Genomic DNA, 21274 nt, shown 5'->3' with positions numbered 1-21274 from the left:
AAAGTCACCATCTGTTTTGATAGTTTCTCCTTTTCCCCCTCAACGCTAAGTGCATTCTTAGAAATTTGTTCTACACGTTTTATTATGGTACCATCACAGAGAGCACTCTGTGTTGTGTCACTGGTCAGCACAGTCTTATGGGACCACAACTGGCGATGAAACTTGTCATTGAACACATTTTTATGTGGCACAGGATTATGCTATGCTAATTCCTCCTTACCATTGGTGTATGCTCCAAGACGGGCGCTAATGCCCACTACTTGGGCAGTACTGAACACTGTTGCTAGCTCACTTTTCTAAATTGAATCTCTCCATATACTCGAGGGGTTTTTTTTTTTTATGTGAATGAGAAAAGGAAGTAGAAAAAAAGGAAAATCATTCCATATGAATAACATTTAAGACAATAAAGTAGTGTATGCTTAGAAATGGAAAGATTTAAGAGATCATCAAAAGCATTTTTTTTAAAGAGAAAACAATACTAGTGTGGTTCATGCCTGCAATCCTGTGATTCAAAGGCTGAGACAGGAGGATAGTGCATTTGACACTGTTAGCTTGGGATACAAAGTGAGACCCTGTGAGAGAGAGGAAGTAGAAAGGGAGGAAAGATTAGGAAGGAGATATAGGGGAGAGGAGGGTGGAGCAGGAGCACACATGCACAAATGTGAATACAGGAATGTGAACTGACTTTGCCATGTTTGTGTTCTTAGTTAGTCCGGACTGAGCCCTAGTTCATGTTCTGTTACTAGACTATTAAGTATATTCATCTGTGAATTTGTAACAAGCAAGTAGATGCCAATATTTGTTGTGTATTTATAGAATGCTCAGTCATCTTTGCACAAAGGGATTTCTACTGCATATGCATGCACCTAGCAAACAGCTGTTGCTTTAGCCGCTTCCCTAGGCTTAGCTCATTTAGAGGAATTCTCTCATTTGGATGATGTTGCACTCTACTCCAGTCACAGTATCTTCCCTGCCCTTCACTGTACCAATCTTAGGTTCTCTATGGTTACTTCTAACTGTAGTCATTTCATTTGTGTAACAAAGCACTAATTCATTATGAATTCCTCCAGCGTTGGATCCCCCGTTTGCCTCCAACTCTTGGGGACAAGTGATCCCATCATTCCTGTGTGCTGGGAAGGCCTGAGGAAAAGTTTCTCTGGGGATAGTGACTAAATCCTGCCACATTGTTTGGAGAATGGCAAAAACACTCTTCACCCTCAGCAACAATGTATAACTACATCTTATTTCAGAGTTTTCCAGAGTATGATATTGTACAATATCTTGCATTTTGTACTTTTTAACTAAAATTTTATGATTTTATATATAGGAATGTTTTGCCTACCTAGTGTCTGCTCACCGTTTATGTACTTGGTGCCTGTGGAGGCTGGAAGAGGTCAACAGGTCCCCTGGGACTAGGGTAGTAGACAATTATGAGCTGCCATGTGGGTAGTGGGAACTGAACCCAGGTTCCTAGAAGAATAGCCAGTGCTCTTAACCACTGAACCATCTCTCCAGCACCAATTTTGCTATTTTGACAGATGTTAAATACGATATCAAGGTAGTTTTATTTTACTAGGTAGTTGATCATTTCTGTATATCCTTGGCTAGCAAATTGGATTTGCCTTTGCCTATCTTACTTGTGTTTCTTGTTGATATCCTAGATTTTTTTTTGTGAAGTCATTATGTTCCAAATATGTTGATCATCTGTTGATTTTGATGATAGTGCAGAAATCATTAATTTTAATCTTAACTCTCATCTATTAAAGTTTTGACTTTATGGGTAGTCTGAAATCTTTCCTAATATGTAGATTGAAAATACTTTCATAGAAAATATTCTATTTTTTATTTTATCTTTCATGTTTCGATCTCTTGTATCTGTGGAGTTCACCTCTGGACATAATGGGACCTTTAGTTTGTTTGCTTTATTTGTTTGATTGTATTTATTGTTTTGAGACAGTCTCATATGGAAGTTCAGACTAGCCCTGAAGTTGGCTAATTCTCCTGCCTCCCAAATGCTGAGACTATCCGCATGATCTACCATGCCTGGCTAGATATATATAGTGTTTCTTTTTCAAAGATAAGCAGGGGTAATAGCTGGGGCTGATCATTCATATATATATATATATATATATATATATATATATATATATATATAAATTCAAATTAGGAACAAGCTTGATTCACATATCAATCCCTTGATCCTATATTTTACTAGTTGTCTTAACACAGCCAAGTGACTTAGCTTTCCACTAGAATTCTAATCTCAGAGTTGGAAGGCTTTGCCAAGGTTTATGAAACAGCATATTTATTGTGTTTTAAGCATTCAATAAATGCTACTTTCAATTTTATGTATTTGCTTTAAATATATCTTGCATCAGTTGACCATTTCTTATCCATTTCTAGCTAATGTAACTACTATCTGAAAGGATGTTGCTAGAAAGTGCACTCACTGCTCTGTGGCCTTGGTCTTGAGTGTTTGCTAGTTCTGACAGGAGCAATAAACTAGTGCATTATAAGTATAAAGCTTCCATATGAAGCTGCTGTATGAAAGCTTATAGTGAAGCTTCATCCCCCACCCCCGTGTGTGTGTGTGTGTGTGTGTGTGTGTGTGTGTGTGTGTGTGTGTGTGTGCGCGCGCGCACTGTACATGAACATCAGTGTATTTGGGCATGTTCCTGTGCACACGTGTGAATGTCAGATGAGGAGAACAGGTGTCTTTAAAGCTCTAGCGCTCCCTGCATTATTCATTTGAGGCAGGGTCTCTCACTGAACCTGATAGCCAACAAGCCTGAGATCTTCCTGTCTTTGCTCTCTGCCTCCCCACAGCACTGGGGTCACAGGCCCCTTACCTTACCTCAACCTATACATGTGAAGACTGGAATCCAAACTCAGGACCCCAGGCTTATTCAGCAAGCATGCTTACCCCAAGTCATCTTTCCAGCCCCCTGAAGTATCTGTCATCTTATGCTGCTTGAGATGTGTGTTTTAGCTCAAGGAGGATCGTCTTAGACTCAGCTCTTGGGGTACTTTATGTGGAGAGATACTGAAACACTTTTGTGTAAATGTTAACATGGAAATCAAAAATAATGTGTCACTGTTACACTGTTGCATAAAACCAAAACCAAAGCCCAAGGAAGCAGTTTGAGCAGTTTAAGAAGCTTGGAGACCACTGTTTTTCATACATCTGATTGGCTTGGAATATTTTGAAAATGCAGATTTCTTTTTTTTTTGAAAATACAGATTTCTTACTGTATTCCTATGGTTTAGATCAGAACAGTCCTAAGACAAAAGTTAAAACCATATGTGGATCAGTAGGTTTGGTTTAGTTAACTTTATTGAGATGCTATTATATGCAATCAGATACATTGTACATTTTGGAGAGCTCTGGTATACCCATATGCTTCTACAACCACCATTGCAATTTACATAGGAAGTATCTCTTACCATCCCAGAAGTTCCCTTGTGTCAGATGGCAGTCAGTACTTCTCAACTTCTGGCCCCCAAGAAATCTGTGGTCTGTCTGCTTTTGCTCACTAGAGATTGGATTTCTTGTTTCTAGAATTGCAACCAGGCAGTGTGTACTTCTTCCTTTATATTCCATATTTTGCTCTGCACAGTGTTGTTGAAATTTATACCATCGGTAGTTTATCCTTTTGGATTGCTGAGTAGTATTCCATTATATGAATAGAATACAATTTGTTTAACTATTCACGTAAAGTTGACCGATTAAGTTTGATTATTTGTGGGGTTTGGTGTAATTAAATCTGTAAATACACATAGGTTTTATGGGATCGTATGCTGACATTTCTCTTGTATACTTAAAAGAATGGCTGGGTCATTCACTAGGCATATGGCTAACTTGATAAGAAACTGCCTGAATGTAAAATGCTTGTCACCTTTGTGCCTCCCACCATCATGTCTAAGTTCTGCTTGCCCCATGTCTTTCCAGAAGTGTGCTTGTGTTTTTATTGTAGCCATTCCCATGGGTGTGTGACAGCAATCTACTGGTTTGGTTTGGACTTTACTGGTGAATAAAGACATGTGAAGAAATTAAGTGGCTGTGTCTGTCACTTGTTTTCTTTTGCTAAGTGCTTTTCAAATCATGTCCAGTTTTTAGCTATATTTCTTTTCTCAGTGTTTGAATTGAAAGAGAGTCCTTTGTATTTTCTATACTCTGTTTCTTTATTAGCTATAGGTATTTAAAAAGGACTTTAACCTTTTCTTGAATAGCTTCTGATTTTTAATGGTATCCTTAAAGTTTAAAATTTTTAAATTTGTTATCAGTTTATGATTTTATTCTTTGATCAAAGTGATGACTTTTCTAAAATCATTTAGAGGTTTAAATCATTCATTAACATTTAGACCTATGATCTGTTTCATATTTATCTTTGTCCGTATTTTCTTTTGATCTTGATCTATAAGCGCCTTAATCTGCCTTCAGTAATTTGCAAGAGGCACCACCAGAAAACAAACAAACAAAAAAAACCCTAACCCATTTTTTCTAATTTCTTTGTGTGTAGTGTACGTGTGTATATGTGAGTCTGCATGAATACCTGTGGAGTGGAGAGGCCAACATTGGAATCCTCCTTAGTTGATCCTCACTGTGGTTTTTGAGATAGGGTCTCTCATTGAACATATATCTCTGATTTAGCTAAGCTGGCTGGCCAGCAAGCTCCAGTATTCCTTCTGTCTTTGCCTCCCCAACTCTGATATTACAGGCATGTGCCATCATGAGCTTAAGATTTTGGAAGGCTCCAATATGAGAGAGTGCTGCCCAAGTGGAGCCACTGGGTAGGCAGAATTTGATTGTTACCCGCTGGCTTGTTTCCTGCACGGTTTTGATGAGTCCAGCACTGTTCTTTCACATTGCACACCTTCTAACTTTACACAGAGGATTTAAACCTGCTACTCGTCATGAGTTCATTGAAGGACATATTTTCGTTGACATGAGCCCTTGGTCTTACTGATTCTTGGTTATGTATCTTACCCATTTTGTTACAGCTAAAGAAAAAAAAAACTTGATTAAGCTGACCAGTGCTTACACACACACACACACACACACACACACACACACACACACACACACACAAACACACATACACACACCTCATTTTCTAAAAGATGTACTATCACTAGTTTATTTCCCATTTTATTCTAGCTTTTCCATTTCATTTTGTTATTGATTTTTCTTTGAAAATCTGTTAGCGCTTACATACCTTGGTTTTGCTTTTAAGTATCTCATATTTTATATTTCCTTTAATTGTGTCTATCTTGGTCACTCTAATATAATTCTGTTTGATCTGGTATTCATGGGTACATTTATAGAAAAGTATTGAATGGGAGATAGAAGTCTTAGGTTATTATTAAAATTTGATGTTATTTGGCCCATGGAATTTGAACAATAATTCATTTAAACTTGCATTTGCTTTCTGTGAAATTGATATTGTAGATTACTGTGTACCAGGCAGAAACCAAAGGGGTTTACAGTATAGGAGAAACAAAACAAGAATTAAGCCCAAGAATTTAGTTTAGTAACTGGTCCTGTCCTGTATGCAGAGAGGATAGTGCTTAGAGATGAGGCTTAAAAGGGTGCATGGCTACCCTGGAGACTATGCATATGATGATATTCCATGAAGGGGAATAGTTTGTGCAGCTAGCTGCCTAAGACACATCTGCATGCTGGAGCTTGAAAGACATTTGTGCTTGAGTCATGTAGGATGAGAAGGGCTAACTAAGGATGAAGCTCAAGAGTTAGGAAGCAAATGAAGAAAAAGTTTATATTGACAGTTGAGTTTGGATTTTGTCTTGAGAATGATGTGGGTCTGTCAGTGGTCTTGAAGCAAGGAATTGGAGGGTTATATTTGTGTAATTTATCATGCAATGTTTCTTTATGTAGTAAATATTAACATATGTTTGCATTATTAAAAGAAAACATTGTGAAAGTGGTAGCTTTCCTGACTTGCTTATCTAGTCTAGTCATGCTGACAGATTAACATAGCCATTGCTTTGAAATGGTACTGTCCCTATCATCCCTATCATAACTGCCACCCTCATGCCATTGACAGGATTATTTTGTTAGAAGCTTACTTAGGTCAGTGTTGGTAGCTAAACTCATACTTCAATTGACAGCGAATTTGTGCTCTGTGTTCTTATAGGGAATTACATACTTGCATTTTTTTCCTCCCAAGTCAAATTACAATCCAAACACGTTACAATTTTCAAACCTCTTGAATGAGATATTTCTACCACCATTAACTATGGTTTTCCAAAGACAGAATGCTCTGTATTCTTGGTTACTAAATCATGTCTGTTTATTGTGCTGCTTGTTTTTTTGTTGTTGTTTTTGTTTTTGCTTTTTTTTTTTCAACTTGACACAAACTAGAGTCATCCAGGAAAAGGAACCTGTTGGCCTGTGGGCATGTATGTAGAGCATTTCTTTAATGATAGATGTGGGAGGGCCCATCCTGCTGTGGGTAGTGCCACTCCTGAGCAGGTGGTCTTAGGTTGTATAAGAAAACAGGCTGAGCAAACTAGAGAGCAAGCCAGTAAGCAACACTCCTCCATGGCCTCTGCTTCCGTTTCTGCCTGTAGATCTTGCTTGCCTTGGCATTCCTCCATAATGAATTACCTCTACACCACACAGAGCCTTCATTTTCCAGTTGCTTCGGGTCAGAGTGGGTTAACACAGCAGCTGAAAGCAAACTAAAACAGTTATCTCTTCAATTTATTAATGTCCCTGAAAAAAACTCTACCCTATGTACCTGTCACTGTACTTTGATACTGACCCTTACATATTTAACAAGCTACAATTAGGCAATTCTTGTCTTTCTTTTCTAATTGATTAATTTCATTATCTAGGTTAAGGCAGGCTTTTGCTACAGTCCACTCTAGCTTGAAATATACCTATGTAGTCTGGGCTGGGTTCAAACCAGCAATCTTCCTGCCTCATTCTTATAGGTGCTGGATACAGGCATGAAAGACTGTGGCTGTCTTACTCTTGTCCTCTTACACTGTCATGGTCCAGTGCCTGATTGCCTGTGATAAATGATGGTAGTAAGTGATCTAGCTGTTTTATTATTTGAATTAAATTAGCTAAGCAGTTAAAAATCTTCCAGTTCCAAATAAAATAAAAATTTACATTAATGCTTCATATTCAATATACTACAAATTGGACTGGTAAATTATTCTTTTATTCAGTCAAAGAGTGCAGGCTGGATGTGGTGGCACTTGCCTTTAATCCCAGCACTCAGAGACCAGGCAGGAGGATCCATGCATTTAAGGTCAGCTGGGCTATGTAGTGAGGCTTTGTCATTAATAATAATAATAATAATAATAATAATAATAATAAATAATGATAATAATAAGGATGTTACAAAGCAAACTCCTTTTAAATGTGCATTGTATCCTACAAGACACATTAGAGCCAATGCCTTTTTAAGAGTTGTGTGTTAGGAAAATATACTTTTATCATGTCTTGGCCTCTGAGTTTAATACTTCTTACATAAAGATGAGTGTGCTATTTATGTTTGTATCTGTTTTTCTAAATATTTCATGTGATCCAATTTGTTCAGTTAAGGGGCTTTTGTGTTCTCTGTGTTACTATATACAGTATGCTGTATGTTTGTGTGTTTGTTTTTTAACTTTAAAGAATGACTAACCTCACTGGCTGTGCTCCTTTTGGCTTCACTTCGTCGTGTGTTTAACTTGCTATGTGTATGTCTTGTGTGGCAGCTGTGAAACCGAAACTGAGTGTGCTTCAGAAGTTCCTGATAACCCAGCTTTCCTAACATGGGCTGGCCTTTTCAGCCCTTGTTAGGAGCGAGAGAAAGTGGGAAACAACATCTTTCTCTTGCTCCTATTTTCTTAATATGTGCAGATGGAGTTTTATAGTGCCTACTTCAAAAATAGTTTAGGTCAGGAAGGGGCAGAAAGGCTGCCCTTGGCACATCTGCTCCTCAGTATATTGAGCACGTGGTGGAAGGAAACTAGGTGCCGGCCTTTCCAGGGTTCACCACTGCATTCACCCTCATCTTGTTCCTTCTTTGACTGAGCTATCTAGAGCCTGGAAATGACAAATGAGTGAAGTCCTCAGTGCTTTAAACTCTCTGAGGTCCTTACCGCCTCATTTCTCAGACAGGGAACGTGGTTCCAGATTGAGGGGGAGTTACAGAAAGAATGAGGGAACAGAGAGGTAAATGCTGTTGGTTATAAACAAATGCTGAATAAAACTTGGGATCAAGGTAAAATTATTGATTAGCTTTAGACCTAGAAATAGTGTAACGATAATACAGAAAATGGATGTGAATAAACGTCCAGTATGAAACAGCTAAGCAGGCAATGGGAAGAGGAAGAAAGATGATAAACAGCATGCAGTTAGTAGTCATGACTAGACACTGGTAGGTCAGTGCATATACAGTGACAGAATGCCCAGGCAGTGGATGCTGGCAAAGTCCTGTTAGATGCGCGTTACAAGCCACATTCCTTTAAGGAATACATAGAAGGTTAGTGACAGATTCCTGTGTCACACAAAAGCTGGGACTCCATTATATCAACCAACATTGACTTAGAGACAAAATTGATTTCAAGAGTCACTAAAAGATAGGACAATTCAATTTTAAATTGATATATAGCTAATATACCTCTAAAATCTAGTAAGCAAAAAGGAGAAAGAGAAAAGAAAAAAAGGAAAGAACCACAAAAAAGCAAATCCATTATATCATTGTCTGTTGTTTGAACTAAACTTCTTAGTAGGTGCTAAAAGAGCAGAGAAAAATCAAGAAGAAAGATTTTAAAAAGGAGTTTACTAACTTGGTATGATGGGCAGATATGGAACACTGTACCCCCCAACCAAAACATTCTTTTTGAACATACAGAGATTATGTAATCATGGTCAAATACAACCAGTTTCATAAAATTTTAGCATTCAATATTTTGTGCTTATAATACCATTATTTTTGATGCGAGTGTCCTTGAAAATTAATGTGCTTATTTCTGAATAGCATGTGATTCAGAGAAACAAGGAAAATTAGAAAATAACTGTTACCAGGAAAGTACCATCAGAACTTGGGAATAGCCAAAGAAACCCTTTCTGTGAATTTGTAGGGTTTTAACAGTTATTTTGCAGCATTAGAGGCTGAAGAATAATAGCCATGTACCTCTGAGAACTAAAAAGGAGTTATGTGATATTCTTCTAATTGAAGGAAAACAGAGGGTTGGGGAGATAGCTCAGCAGGTAAATGGCTTACTATGCAAGCAGAAAACCCAAGTTCAAATCTCAGTACCCATGTAAAAGCCAAAAATGGCAGTGCAGGCCCATAACCTCATGGCTGGGTGGCAGAGACAGGAGGCTCCTGAGACCTCACTGGCCAGTTAGTCTAGCGATGTGGCAAGCTCCAGATTAAGTGAGAGGCCATGTCTCAAAAAATAAGGTGGAAAACAATAGAGAGGACACCACATGTAAACCTCTGACCTCCAGATATGTATGATGAACAGGTGGGTGTACCTGTCCACATAAAAACGGGGTATGTTGTAATGAAGTAGAGAATAAAAATAACTCAGAGTGAAACAGTGCTGCTAAAGTAGTAGATTGACTGTAAAACCTATCAAAGGTGACAGAATGCTAGCAAGATTAATCAAAGAAAAAATCAACAAGATCTGGGGTAAAAATGGGGTGTGACTATAGATGTTTCAAGAAAGATCAATTACTGATAGTTAATAGATTAATGTAAGTTAATATAACTGAATGTCTATGTCAAAAGGACATATTTGGGCAAACTAGTAGAAAATTGAAGACTGGGAACTGGGCAGGAAGAGGTGAAGTAACTTTATAACTGTTCAGCTAGGAAAGGAGCCTAAGCCTGGGGTGGCAAGAACAAAGGAACTCAGGGACTGGAACTCCCGGTTGTGTGGAAATGAAGGCAGAAGGGGGAAATAAAATATTGGACTTTATATTTTTTGAGGTAAGATTGTTTGAAGTGATGACAAAAGTCAGATCTTGGGAAAGGAAAACAAGGTGCTCTAGAGGTATCTTTGTAGACACTGGAAACTCCTAAGAATAGAATCAGAATTTGATTAGAGAGGAACATCTTGATCCAGGCCTCAGGAATTTATTTAATTGCAGATGTATAGATAAGGAACAGGGGAGCATAAAATGCATGTCTCATTTTCTTTCTGTGAGTTCTAACTTTTTTGAACATAGGTTGATGTTAATTGGATCTGGCTTGCAAAAAGACTGAAATAAACTGAGTTTGATATTATTTATTCCCACTTATAAATAAAATGGCCATAATAATTTAAAAATATTCAGAATCTAAATATGTGAGTTTTTAAATTTACCCGATAAGCCAACCTTACATGAAATACAAATTTTGAATGTTACGTTTCACATACACACAAACCTAAACCAAAAAATGTATCTCATTTTTTCAAATAGTAATAGAGCAGAACTTTTGTGTGTGGCAGCACACCTCACCCATTTGACTGATGACTGCTGGGTACATTTCTCAAAGATGGAAACAAGCTTTTGTTCTTCCATACCATTAGCACCTGCCCACTGAACCATCATTTGTTCCCGAAACCCTTGCTGTCCTATCTGTCGAGTTGCAGTCCCTTGGCCTTGTTAACAGTGCCAGGTGTAGGTTCTACCTCACAAAGTGGGCCTTAGGTCCACTCAGAAAATGGTTGTTTACTCCCATAATGAAGAATCTTTCTTAAAATAGATTTTGTAAATATTAATTTAAATTAATGAGAAGCATTACCTTTCTAGATAAGATCTGCTAGTTTCTACCAGAAAAAATTGCTACGATTCAAGAATTAAGTGAGGGTTCGGAGCTGTGATGAGAGGTAAGGGGTTGGCACAGATTGGTTGGAGATGTGTGAGGTGAGGTGTTGGGGCAGTGTGAGGTGAGGGTGTGTGTGAGGTGAGGTGTTGGGGCAGCGTGAGGTGAGGGTGTTTGTGAGGTGAGGGTGTATGTGAAATGAGGTGTTGGGGCAGTGTGAGGTGAGTTGTTGGAGCAGTGTGAGGTAAGTTGTTGGGGCAGTGTGAGGTAAGTTGTTGGAGCAGTATAAGGTGAGGGGTTGGGGCAGTGTGAGGTGAGGGTGTGTGTGAGGTGAGGGGTTGGGGCAGTGTGAGGTGAGGGTGTGTGTTAGGTGAGGGGTTGGGGCAGTGTAGGTGAGGGTGTGTGTGAGGTGAGGGGTTGGGACAATGTGGGGTGAGGTGTTGGGACAGTGTGAGGTGAGTTGTTGGGGCAGTGTGAGGTAAGTTGTTGGAGCAGTATAAGGTGAGGTGTTGGGGCAGTGTGAGGTGAGGGTGTGTGTGAGGTGAAGGGTTGGGGCAGTGTGGTGTGAGGGGTTGGGGCAGAGTGAGGTGAGGAGTTAGAGGTGTGTGAAGTGAGGGGTTGGGGCAGAGGTCGGCCTTAAATAGATGTGCTATCCAAATGTTCATAGCTATTTCCGCATCTGCATTTTTTGTCATTTAGTGTTTCATTTTCAGGGGTCTTATATCACTCCATAGATTAGGAACTACATTGAGTTGAAGAGTAAAGTATGTATATTTTGAGAAATGATAACAGATTGGGTTGTATTGTAAAGTCCTTTTAAAGCTATTTAAGATGGAAACATTAATTTTACCTTTAAGAATTGCTTTTGTGACAACATTTGGGTGACCTAGAATTGTTTTTCTTCTCTAGATTTGTTGCATACTTTAGATATATGGTTAATATTGATTTTGGTGCTCTGCTTTGTCCGCCAGCACACTATTTTCCAGAAGCTTGTCATCTTACTAACAGTATCAAGACCAAAGCAAGCCAGGTTACTCCACGAGGCTCCTTTTCTCTATGGAGGAGCATGGGGAGCCTGCCATCAAAGCAGTAGGTGGCAGTGGTCAGAAAGGAGGGTGATTAAAAGAAATTCATTAGCAGAGACAGCTCATTCTATTCATGAGATACTCACGTTTTCTGCATTCCCAGAGTTTGGCAGTACTGGAAAAATTAGGCTTCCCTAAGCTCAGATCTATGGACAAAGACACATTCTTTTACTCTGACTTGGTACCGTTGAGGAAAATGTAAGGTAGAGACATGAAGCAAAGATTTTTAAGTGGGAAAGAACTTTAAAATTCATTTAGTATGAGTTTCCTTATAGAGAGGACCAAGAGTACCAGAACATTATGTGTTCTGCCTTAGAAGCAGAAGCTGCTGCTTCTGGGCTACATTTATTTGGTTATCAGAGGGGCAGTCACTGTTGGGGACCATATACAGAAGAGCTACTAGTTGTTTCCTCTGCGGTATGTACACTGCACCCACCATCCCATGTCAGCAGAAAAGCACTACCAGTATCTATGTGGAAGATGCTGACCTCTGTACAGACATAGTCAGAAGAAATTTCTCACTGACTTGGGTGTTCCAGCTACTCACAGGTTATTTCTAGTCAATAGTTGCCTTTCAGAACTCTAGTTACAGAGTAGTAATGTATGTCTGAAAGCTGGTGTGCAGAAACCTTTAACACCCAGAAGCCTGAGGGAAACACATTGCCTTCACAAGTCACTTTAGCAGATGCCTTAGCCGTTTGTATGACACATAATGTTTCTTTTAGTTACTTTTAAACTTTATTAGTATTAGTGTGTTGTGTGGGTGTGTGCATGCCGTGGCACACATGTGGAGGGCAACAAACAACTTTGTGGTGTTGGTTCTCCCCTTCACCTTCATGAAGGCTCCAGGGATTAAAGTTGGGTTGTCAGGCTTCTGTGGTAATCCCCTTTACCTGCTGAGTCATGTCACCAGTCCCTAGTATTTCTTTTAACAAACAATAAATACATAAGTGAAACTTGAGAGTCTAGTTTATTTTTCTTTTTGAAGTAAAATTTGCATCTTAGTGTACTCATTATGTCTTGGGGAAGTGAAGAACGGAGCACTTATTGAAGAGTACAATGAAAAGTAGAAAAATAACTTGTTATAAAAATAACCTGTCTTCACTGCCTTTTAATGTATTTTCTTTCTAAAGTGCAAAGGGAATTTAATAAATCTTGTTAGGTTGCACACATACCATTCGAGCCTTAAAAGCATAATCATGCATGTTTAATAAGTTATCATTCTCAGAATGTGTTCTGTTGAATCAGCCTTTTCTTGGGAGTTAGGTGAGCTTTGCAGGTTTCTAGGGTGTGAGCTCTGTAGCACCTCAGGATAGCTAACCCTTGACAAGTCAGGTGTCATGCTTTACGTGAGAGTATTTCTCACACTCAGTGTCTCCCCACTTCTTTTTCTCCAGGCTCTCAGTACTTATCTTTGATTGGCCTTGAACTCTATATAGACAGGATGGCCTTGAATTCAGAGATCCACCTGCTGTTGCCTCCTAGGAGCTGGGATTAAAGGCATTCACCACCATGCCTGGGGTGCACGTTTCTACATCACCTTGTAGAGATTTCTGTTCTTCTGGTACAGTACAGTTCAGCCGTGATAGTGCAGACCTAAATCTGTCTCAGATGTAGGAAACTTACTGTATTTATTACTTTTAGCCTCATAAGGTGACAGGAAGAAAATTAATTGCACAATACTAGTTTTGTTTTAATCACAGTGGGGCCAGGGATGTAACTAAGTGGAATTGTGCAAATGTAATATGCCCAGGGCCCTAGGTAGCATTCCCAGTACTGAGAAAAAGGGTTTTGTGTGCATGTGTATGTATGTGGAGGCCAGAGGTCCACCTTGGGTATTCTAGAGAGCCATTCTAGTTTTTTAGATGGTTCTAATTTGTATCTGGGATTCACTGATTTAGACTGGGTTGGTTGACTGGTTAGTCTTAGGGGTTTGCCTGTCTCTGCTTCCCCAGTGCTGGAATTTTAAGCACACAGTAGGAACACCCTTGGCCATTTATTTTAGCTTTATATGTCTTCTTTTTAAAATATCCTTTTAACTGAAACAGAATTATTTCAACTTTCCCCTCTTTGTTCCCTCCAGCCCCTCTAATATATCCTCCAACCCTCTCTGTGGCCCCCTCAACTCTCAAGTTGATAGCCTCTTTTTCTTGTATTATTTTGTATTTTGACACAATTTATTATATTTCTATCATGTTGTTGTACTCTATAGTTCTACCTCAGATTAAGACACTTCTAATACCTCTGTTTTAGAGATTCACGTGTGTGTGTGTGTGTGTGTGTGTGTGTGTGTGTGTGTGTGTGTGTGTGTGTATTTAGTTATATTGTTCTAATCTTGGTCCTTGCTAAATTTTTTAGGAAGCTTAAACCTTTGTACAACTAGGCTCCTGAGAATTACAGATATTTTCACCCACATTCTTAAATCTATGAAATTAGTTAGACATAGATTTTGATCTTCGATGTTACAGAGCGGAGAGAGTGAGGAGGCTGCGTCTGGCTCCCGCTCTCACAGCCATTGCAGTACATTGAGCTCCATAGAGACAGCGCCGGGGCAATGGGGAGCTGGACGGGCACTGGGCGACTCTGTGCCTCACGGACGAAAATCAACTAAACATGGGCAAAGGAGATCCTAAGAAGCCGAGAGGCAAAATGTCCTCATATGCATTCTTTGTGCAAACTTGCCGAGAGGAACACAAGAAGAAGCACCTGGATTTTTCTGTCAACTTCTCAGAGTTCTCAAAGAAGTGCTCAGAAAGGTGGAAGACCATGTCTGCTAAAGAAAAGGGGAAATTTGAGGATATGGCAAAGACTGACAAGGCTCGTTATGAAAGAGAAATGAAAACCTACATCCCCTCCAAAGGGGAGACCAAAAGGAAGTTTAAGGATCCCAATGCACCCAAGAGGCGTCCTTCGGCCTTCTTCTTGTTCTGTTCTGAGTATCGTCCAAGAATCAAAGGAGAACGCCCAGGCTTGTCCATTGGTGATGTTGCAAAGAAACTGGGAGAGATGTGGAACAACACTGCAGCAGAGGACAGGCAGCCCTATGAAAAGAAGGCTGCCAAGCTGAAGGAGAAGCACGAAAAGGGTATTGCTGCTTACAGAGCTAAAGGAAAACGGGATGCAGTGAAAAAGTGGGTGGTTAAGGCAGAAAAGAGCAAGAAAAAGAAGGAAGAGGAAGATGAGGAGGAGGAAGAAGATGATGATGAATAAGTTGGTTCTAGTGCAGTTTTTTTTGTCTATAAAGCATTTAAGCCCCCTGTACACAACTCACTCCTTTTAAAGAAAAAAATTGAAATGTAAAAAAAAAAAAAAAAAGATTTTGATCTTCAAACACTTCATAGACCTACTGAGTATGGCATTTAAATGTTTTAATATTAGTACTCTGTTGAAAATGAGACACATTTGCTCCTGATAGCACCAAGCTATTCCCAAGAAAATGTTGAGCACCGATGTCACTCCTCCTGGAGTCCACTGCTTCCTTGGCTAATGGCCTCTTGGGCAAAGAACTGCCCCCACTTCAACTGCTGACTTCAGACATGCTGTCCTACTGTGCTTGCAGGAGATAATTTAGAAGACTGCTAAACCTTGCCAAGTCAGGGTGAGACAGTCTTTCTACCTCCCTGCTTCTGTGTTGGTGAGTGAGATGAGTGAGTGAGGCCTTAGCCAATGTTGGTTGCCCCTACACTGCTGTGAGACTTTGGGTGACTGTCCAGGTAGCCTGCTGTTTCTGTCTTTGCTGCACCTTTGGAAGTTGCTCACCTGCACTTCCTGCCTACCCTAGTATTGTTAGCCTCCTTCTCAGGTCTTTGATAAGGTTGAAGATTAGGCTGTCACAATTACTGTTCTCGCTCCTTAGAAATATTAGATACAAGACTTAAACTTTCCAGCCTAGTACAGCTCTATAGAAATCTCTGTTACACCTTTACCTTAGGACTAGATAATGTAGTTCTTGCCATTTGCTCTTGTTGTTTTGCTGGCTTTAGATCTTGAGGGTGTATATTCATACTCTTCCTAGTGCATACTTGAATTTTGCCATCTTTGTATATAGTTTTGTATAAAGTGAATCTTTTCTTTAGACTAAAATTGAAATTGTAGGGAGAGATCTGTAAGCACCTGTGGTGCTGACCATGCCCATTTGGGCATGGCCACAGGTGCATAGGGGTTTGTGGGATAAAGAGCTGAGGAGAGGGGTGCTCCTCCTCTCACTGGGTTCGTGTCGGGTCTTGGAGGGCTGCTGAGATTAACCTGGGTCATTGGTTCCTCATATGAGTGATTTCCCCTTAATAAATTAACTATATCCATATTCTGTGTACGGTTATTTTCCTCCACACTCATCACGAGTTCTGACTAGTCTACCAGCCCCGATTCTCAATTGGGAGAGAAATAGAAGTAAGGAGAATTAAATGAACACAGAGATGAAAGGGTGCTAAGAATGTTACATAAAACATGCTTTTAAAAAAACTTTGTTTTTAGACATTTATTTATCATGTGAGCATGTAATGTATGACATGACACACATGTGGGAAGCAGAGGACAACTTGTGCAGGTTTGTTCTTCTTTGACCATGTAGGTTTTAGTGATCAAACTCAGGTCCTAAAGCTTGGTGGCAAGTGCTCTGAAATCATAGCCACTTTGCTGGCCCTTTCAGAATTTTTACATGTTTTTATCCTGTTATTTGTTTGGTGGGGAGGGGGTTACATGTGCCAGTGTCGAAGTGTGGAGAGCAGAGGACAGGTTGCAGGAGCTGATTGCTTCCTTCTACAATGCGGATTCCAGGTTGAAAACTTGTGGGTTTTTTTCTTTTCTTTTCTTTTTTTTTATCTTAACACAAATGAGGTCAAGTAAAATTATGTAGATGCTTCTGAGCTTAAGGATTGTTCACATGGTTTCAAATAAAGTATAAAGATGTACAACTTTAGAGGTGGATACTTCTCCAGAAGTTGTGTGCTTTGTAGGTTTTAAGTTACAGAAGAACCCTGTATGAATATAGTTCACTTGTTCACAAACTGATAAATGTTTTGATTATTTTCAAGTGGAAAAATATATATTTATGCTATGCAACTTGATTTTATTATGAATGTACTGTGAAATGCATTAACTAAGCTGCAAATGTATTGCCTCTTAGTTCTCATGTTGAGAAGGCTTAGTCTTCCTAGCCATCTTCAGATCTATATTGTCATAAACTATAGTGGCCATGACACTTTTGCTTCTTACTACAGAGAAATTACAGATCTTTACTTGTGGACTAAAATTTTGCTATAATTGAGCCAACATATATCCCTGCCATTCACTCTTATGTTATTTTCTGAGAAATGTATTTTAACACCTTTTTAAAGTTGTTTTTCTGCTGAAGACTTGATTCCATATATGTTATCAGATGCATGATTTTCAAATATTCTCTACCAACTGGTAGGTTGTTGTCTTCAGTCTTGATCTTTCCTTTGCTGTCAAGATATTTTAAGTTTGAATTCCCATTTGTTAATCCCTGTGTTTTGGACTCGCCCCCAAAAGTTATTGCCAAGGTCAGTGACAAGCCACATTGCCTGTTTTCTTCTGATGTGTCTGTGTAATTTGCAGTCTAATGTTTAGGTCCTTAATTTAGTTTGAGTTGATTTTTGTATGTGGTGCGAGGTCAGAGTCTCATTTCCCCCTCTATATGGAGACACACATTTGATTTTCCCAACACCACTTACTAGGGAGATTTTTTCTCAGTTGTGTACTGTTGGCATCTTTGTTGTAAATATGTTGGTGTATTTCATGGATCTGTGTTCATATTTTTAAAGTAAATTGTTTTGTGAGAAGATATGGCAGGGCTGTTCATCCATTGGAGTAGAGACTAGACCTGTTTTTCTATCAAGAAGCAAGGACCTTATCTCTGCCCTTATTCAGAGGAGACTTAATCTCTATTAATAATTTAGAGAAACAAACGTTATTAATGGTTGTGGGAGAAATCTGACTCTAGCTTGTCTCTGCTGATCAAGAGCCAGTACTTCCTTCTAGAGTCTTCAGTGAGATAAATCTCAACAGCATCAGCAGTAGAGAGAGATTTGTTTCTAGCAGTTTAAGATGCTTGGTTATCTGTCAGGCACAAATAAGAGAGCTCGTAAATAAGCATGTCTGCACTTGGGTTCCTAAATTAAGAACCACAGAGGAGTGGTTTGTTAATGACTAAAAGCTGGTCATGAAAGCTACTTGCTGATTTTGGGTCACTTAAAAGTTGGCACCTTGCTCTGCTTTACAAAATGTATAATTAAAGTTATAAATTTTGGGTACACTATAATCTGTTATATGGTTAAGATATTCCTAAGCAGGAAAAATCATTACAGGTTGGCTAAGGAGTGATAATCTTGCAACTTTTCATTCTTGGGGTTCACTATTGAGAGTGCTCTGATAGAGTGTTAGTTAGAAATGGTGAGTTCATGGCTTGACTGAATAAATAATTCATACCGTACAAAAGAGGCCTTTTCTCTCCCCCAGTTCCTTTCTCCCCATTATGTTCACTTTCTCCCTTTCAAAAGGCCTCTTTACAGCCCAAGAGCAGCTCTGTGTGAATATGGAATGGCTTGGGCATGGTTTCAACCTCAGGCTTAGCTGAGTCTGGGGGTCACGTCAGAGAATGAAGAATGTCCTCAATGTGTATTCTGTAGCAGCAACTGAGAAAAATACACTAGTTGAAGTTTGGAGGCCCTCAAATCCTCATGATAGAAAAACACTCAACACTTCTAGCAAGATAGAGTTTTACTTTTCAAAAATATTTCAGTATACCTATTTTAAGAATTGTTTTATTTTAAACTTGAGTAAATCATTAGATTTTTCCTACTTTTTAAAAGAAACCTTTTACTACGTTAAATAAAATGTCTGGTAGAACATGGGATTTTAAATTTTCTTTAATTTTTAAAATCCTTTAATCTGTGACAAATTTGAAGATTTATAATGCTTATGTTGAATTCTAGCTTTCCTAACTTTCATCATACTACAAAGCAGGAAATCTGCCATATGCTCTTGTCTGCTCTGTAGTTCGTGACTCTCTCAGTGATTTGTTGGCAGAGGGCCCTTGCCTTCGTTGGGTATTTGCTGAGGACAACACTATTGGAGATGATGTTTACCCTTCATCAATAAACTTCACTCTCAGTTTTGGTTGGAAGTATATAATATCCAAAGCAGCAGTAGAAAGTGAAGTTTATATGAATTAAGCACTTTTCATGGTATGAGATGTTGGGATTTATTAACAGACATTTAAAGTCAATGAACTGTAATCTAAACTCCTATCAAAGGGAACTATTTGTGAATGGGAGTTCTGCTGGCTCTCCAATACACCATGCTTCATCAGTGTGTTTGTCCTTAAGGTTTTAAGTAAGATAAAATAGCGTGTTTGGTAGAATTCAGTACTCTATGCTCCATCATATATGAATTCCTCATATGATGTAGGCTACATAATACAGAACATGTAGGATACAAAGCTAATCTAAGTGCTGTATTTTCATAGAAGTAAAATCTGTCTGTTACCTACTTGCCTTTTTCTCAAACTTGAAGTACTGCCCTTATTTTCTTAGTACTTAATAATCTCTTCAATATTAACTTTAGAAATAATAGTAATTTTATGAGAGGTGATTTTAAATACTGAATCATGTTTCTTTTTTTAAATTAAATGAAACCATCAACAAGTCTTAAAACTTAGGCTCTACTGTGGTTTTTCCACAATTCTGTTTCAGTAGTCACTAAAACCAAATGTTCTGGAGTTTTACTGGACTTTAAATGCCGGTGGTGGTATTTTTGCAATTCATGTTTAAGGAATGTTTCACTTACTGCTGCATAGATGTCAGCCTTGAAATTTAGTGGCTCAAAACAACAATAATTTACTCTCATAATTTTGAGGGCTGTCTATATGATTCTTCTGCCTTTTGTGTTCTAGTGTGGGATGCTGGGAAGGGCAAGGCTCTTGTTCACTAGCTGGCTTGGAGTTGTTCACCACATGGCAAGGATCTCAGAGTGGTCCAGGGACAAAGGCAGAAGCTGCATCTTGTTTGTTTGTGTTACTCTGAATTTCTAATGATTATGCAAAAGGGTTTCAGGAATAATGACAGCAGACCCACCCCATGTGCCAAGGGAAGAGTCTAGAATCACTGGCCTCCTGTATGCAGGGCAAATTAAAGCCACACACCGAAGGTTTCCCTGCCCCAGTGACCCACCCTGTGACTTGGTATTCTAAGTTGGTGTTCCAGAAGATGGATGACTCCATTGTCCTTTCACAGAACAAATGGCAGCACTGACACTCAGGGTGGTCTCCTGTGTTATTCATCTCACTTATCAGAGGACACCTGGCTGTTAAGCCTGGTCTGCAGTGTTGATCCTCCATCTGCTTCTTGAAGATCTCAGGCGGTCTTCAATGTTCAGAACAGCAGAGATCTTCACCAAGCTGACCTGTGTGTCCACACCTGAGAAGCTGTAATTTTCAAAGTCTAGGTTCTAAAATTTCCCAGAGTTCATTCTGCCCATTTTGTTGGTTAACACAGGTTCTATAGCTAGCCTGGATCAAGGGAAATATGCTCTTTATGGCGAGGACACTGAACTGAAAGTAAATGGATGATGATAATGTGACTTGCATGTGCTTCAGGCATCCAGTGGGGAGTCTGGAGCATATACTGTAAGATAAGTTAAAGATATTTTGGTAACATTGTAATTACCTCCAGTGTTTATCCTTTATACTTATACTGATATATACTGATGTATATGTATAATATGTATAATATTTGTCAAGACATTCTGATAGTTCCAGTCTGAAAAAGTTATAGTAACTAGGTTACTTACAGGTGTTCAAGCATCTACTAATGCTATAGCTAGTTATATTCTATACCATATAGGTTATGCAAAGTGTAGTGGACTGATATTTGGTAAAAGTAATTTAGTTTATGACTCTTCCTCTCGCCATAGTTTTACATTGTACATTATATTCTACTCTCCATTTTCCAGGACAATCTTGTGACTATCTTAAGCAGCCACCCCCTACTCCTATCAGCTGCAGAAGTTTTATTTTATGATCTGTTTTCCAGATCGATAGCCGTTTGGATTTAAGATGCTGAGTAATGAAAGATAGTAATTTTCCCATGGCCATTTTTCCTTTTCTCCCCATTCCCATGGCGATGGAGATGAAACACAGGGCTTTGTGCATGCTAAGCAGCAAGCACTTATCAGAACTGTCCCTCCACCTCAGTGGTCATATTTAATAAAGACAGAAAAAGACAACACTTCCTAAAGCTTTCTTTAGGAGTCAGCTATTGTTTGTTCTAGTCTTCCTCCATCCTATAATACTACCAATGCAGAGTTTCATTTACCAAGTTAGACTCACAGAAACCTGGTCCTTCTTAAAGAAAAGTAAATAAAAATGTGTGTTCTGATTTGCTCTGGAAAATA

The 21274-nt window shown here is 39.0% G+C and overlaps 2 protein-coding genes across 6 annotated transcripts in view; both read left to right on the top strand.

Moving 5' to 3' along the window:
* The window catches only part of Zeb1 (zinc finger E-box binding homeobox 1), a 161195-nt gene that overhangs the window by 6807 nt on the left and 133114 nt on the right, over window positions 1–21274 (top strand). The gene's annotated exons all lie outside the window — the stretch shown is intronic.
* LOC100761755 (high mobility group protein B1-like) lies at window positions 11365–15184 on the top strand. The gene has a single exon (XM_035442772.1). The coding sequence runs from the start codon at window positions 14477–14479 to the stop codon at window positions 15071–15073; it is 597 nt and encodes a 198-aa protein (XP_035298663.1). The 5' UTR covers window positions 11365–14476; the 3' UTR covers window positions 15074–15184.

Source organism: Cricetulus griseus, chromosome 3, assembly GCF_003668045.3.
Source record: "Cricetulus griseus strain 17A/GY chromosome 3, alternate assembly CriGri-PICRH-1.0, whole genome shotgun sequence".
NCBI lineage: Eukaryota > Metazoa > Chordata > Mammalia > Rodentia > Cricetidae > Cricetulus > Cricetulus griseus.
This window is presented reverse-complemented; position numbering and strand designations above follow the sequence as displayed.

What these genes read in the sequence shown, in the direction of transcription:
- LOC100761755 (XM_035442772.1), top strand. Translation starts at nt 14,477, where the DNA reads ATGGGCAAAGGAGATCCTAAGAAGCCGAGAGGCAAAATGTCCTCATAT.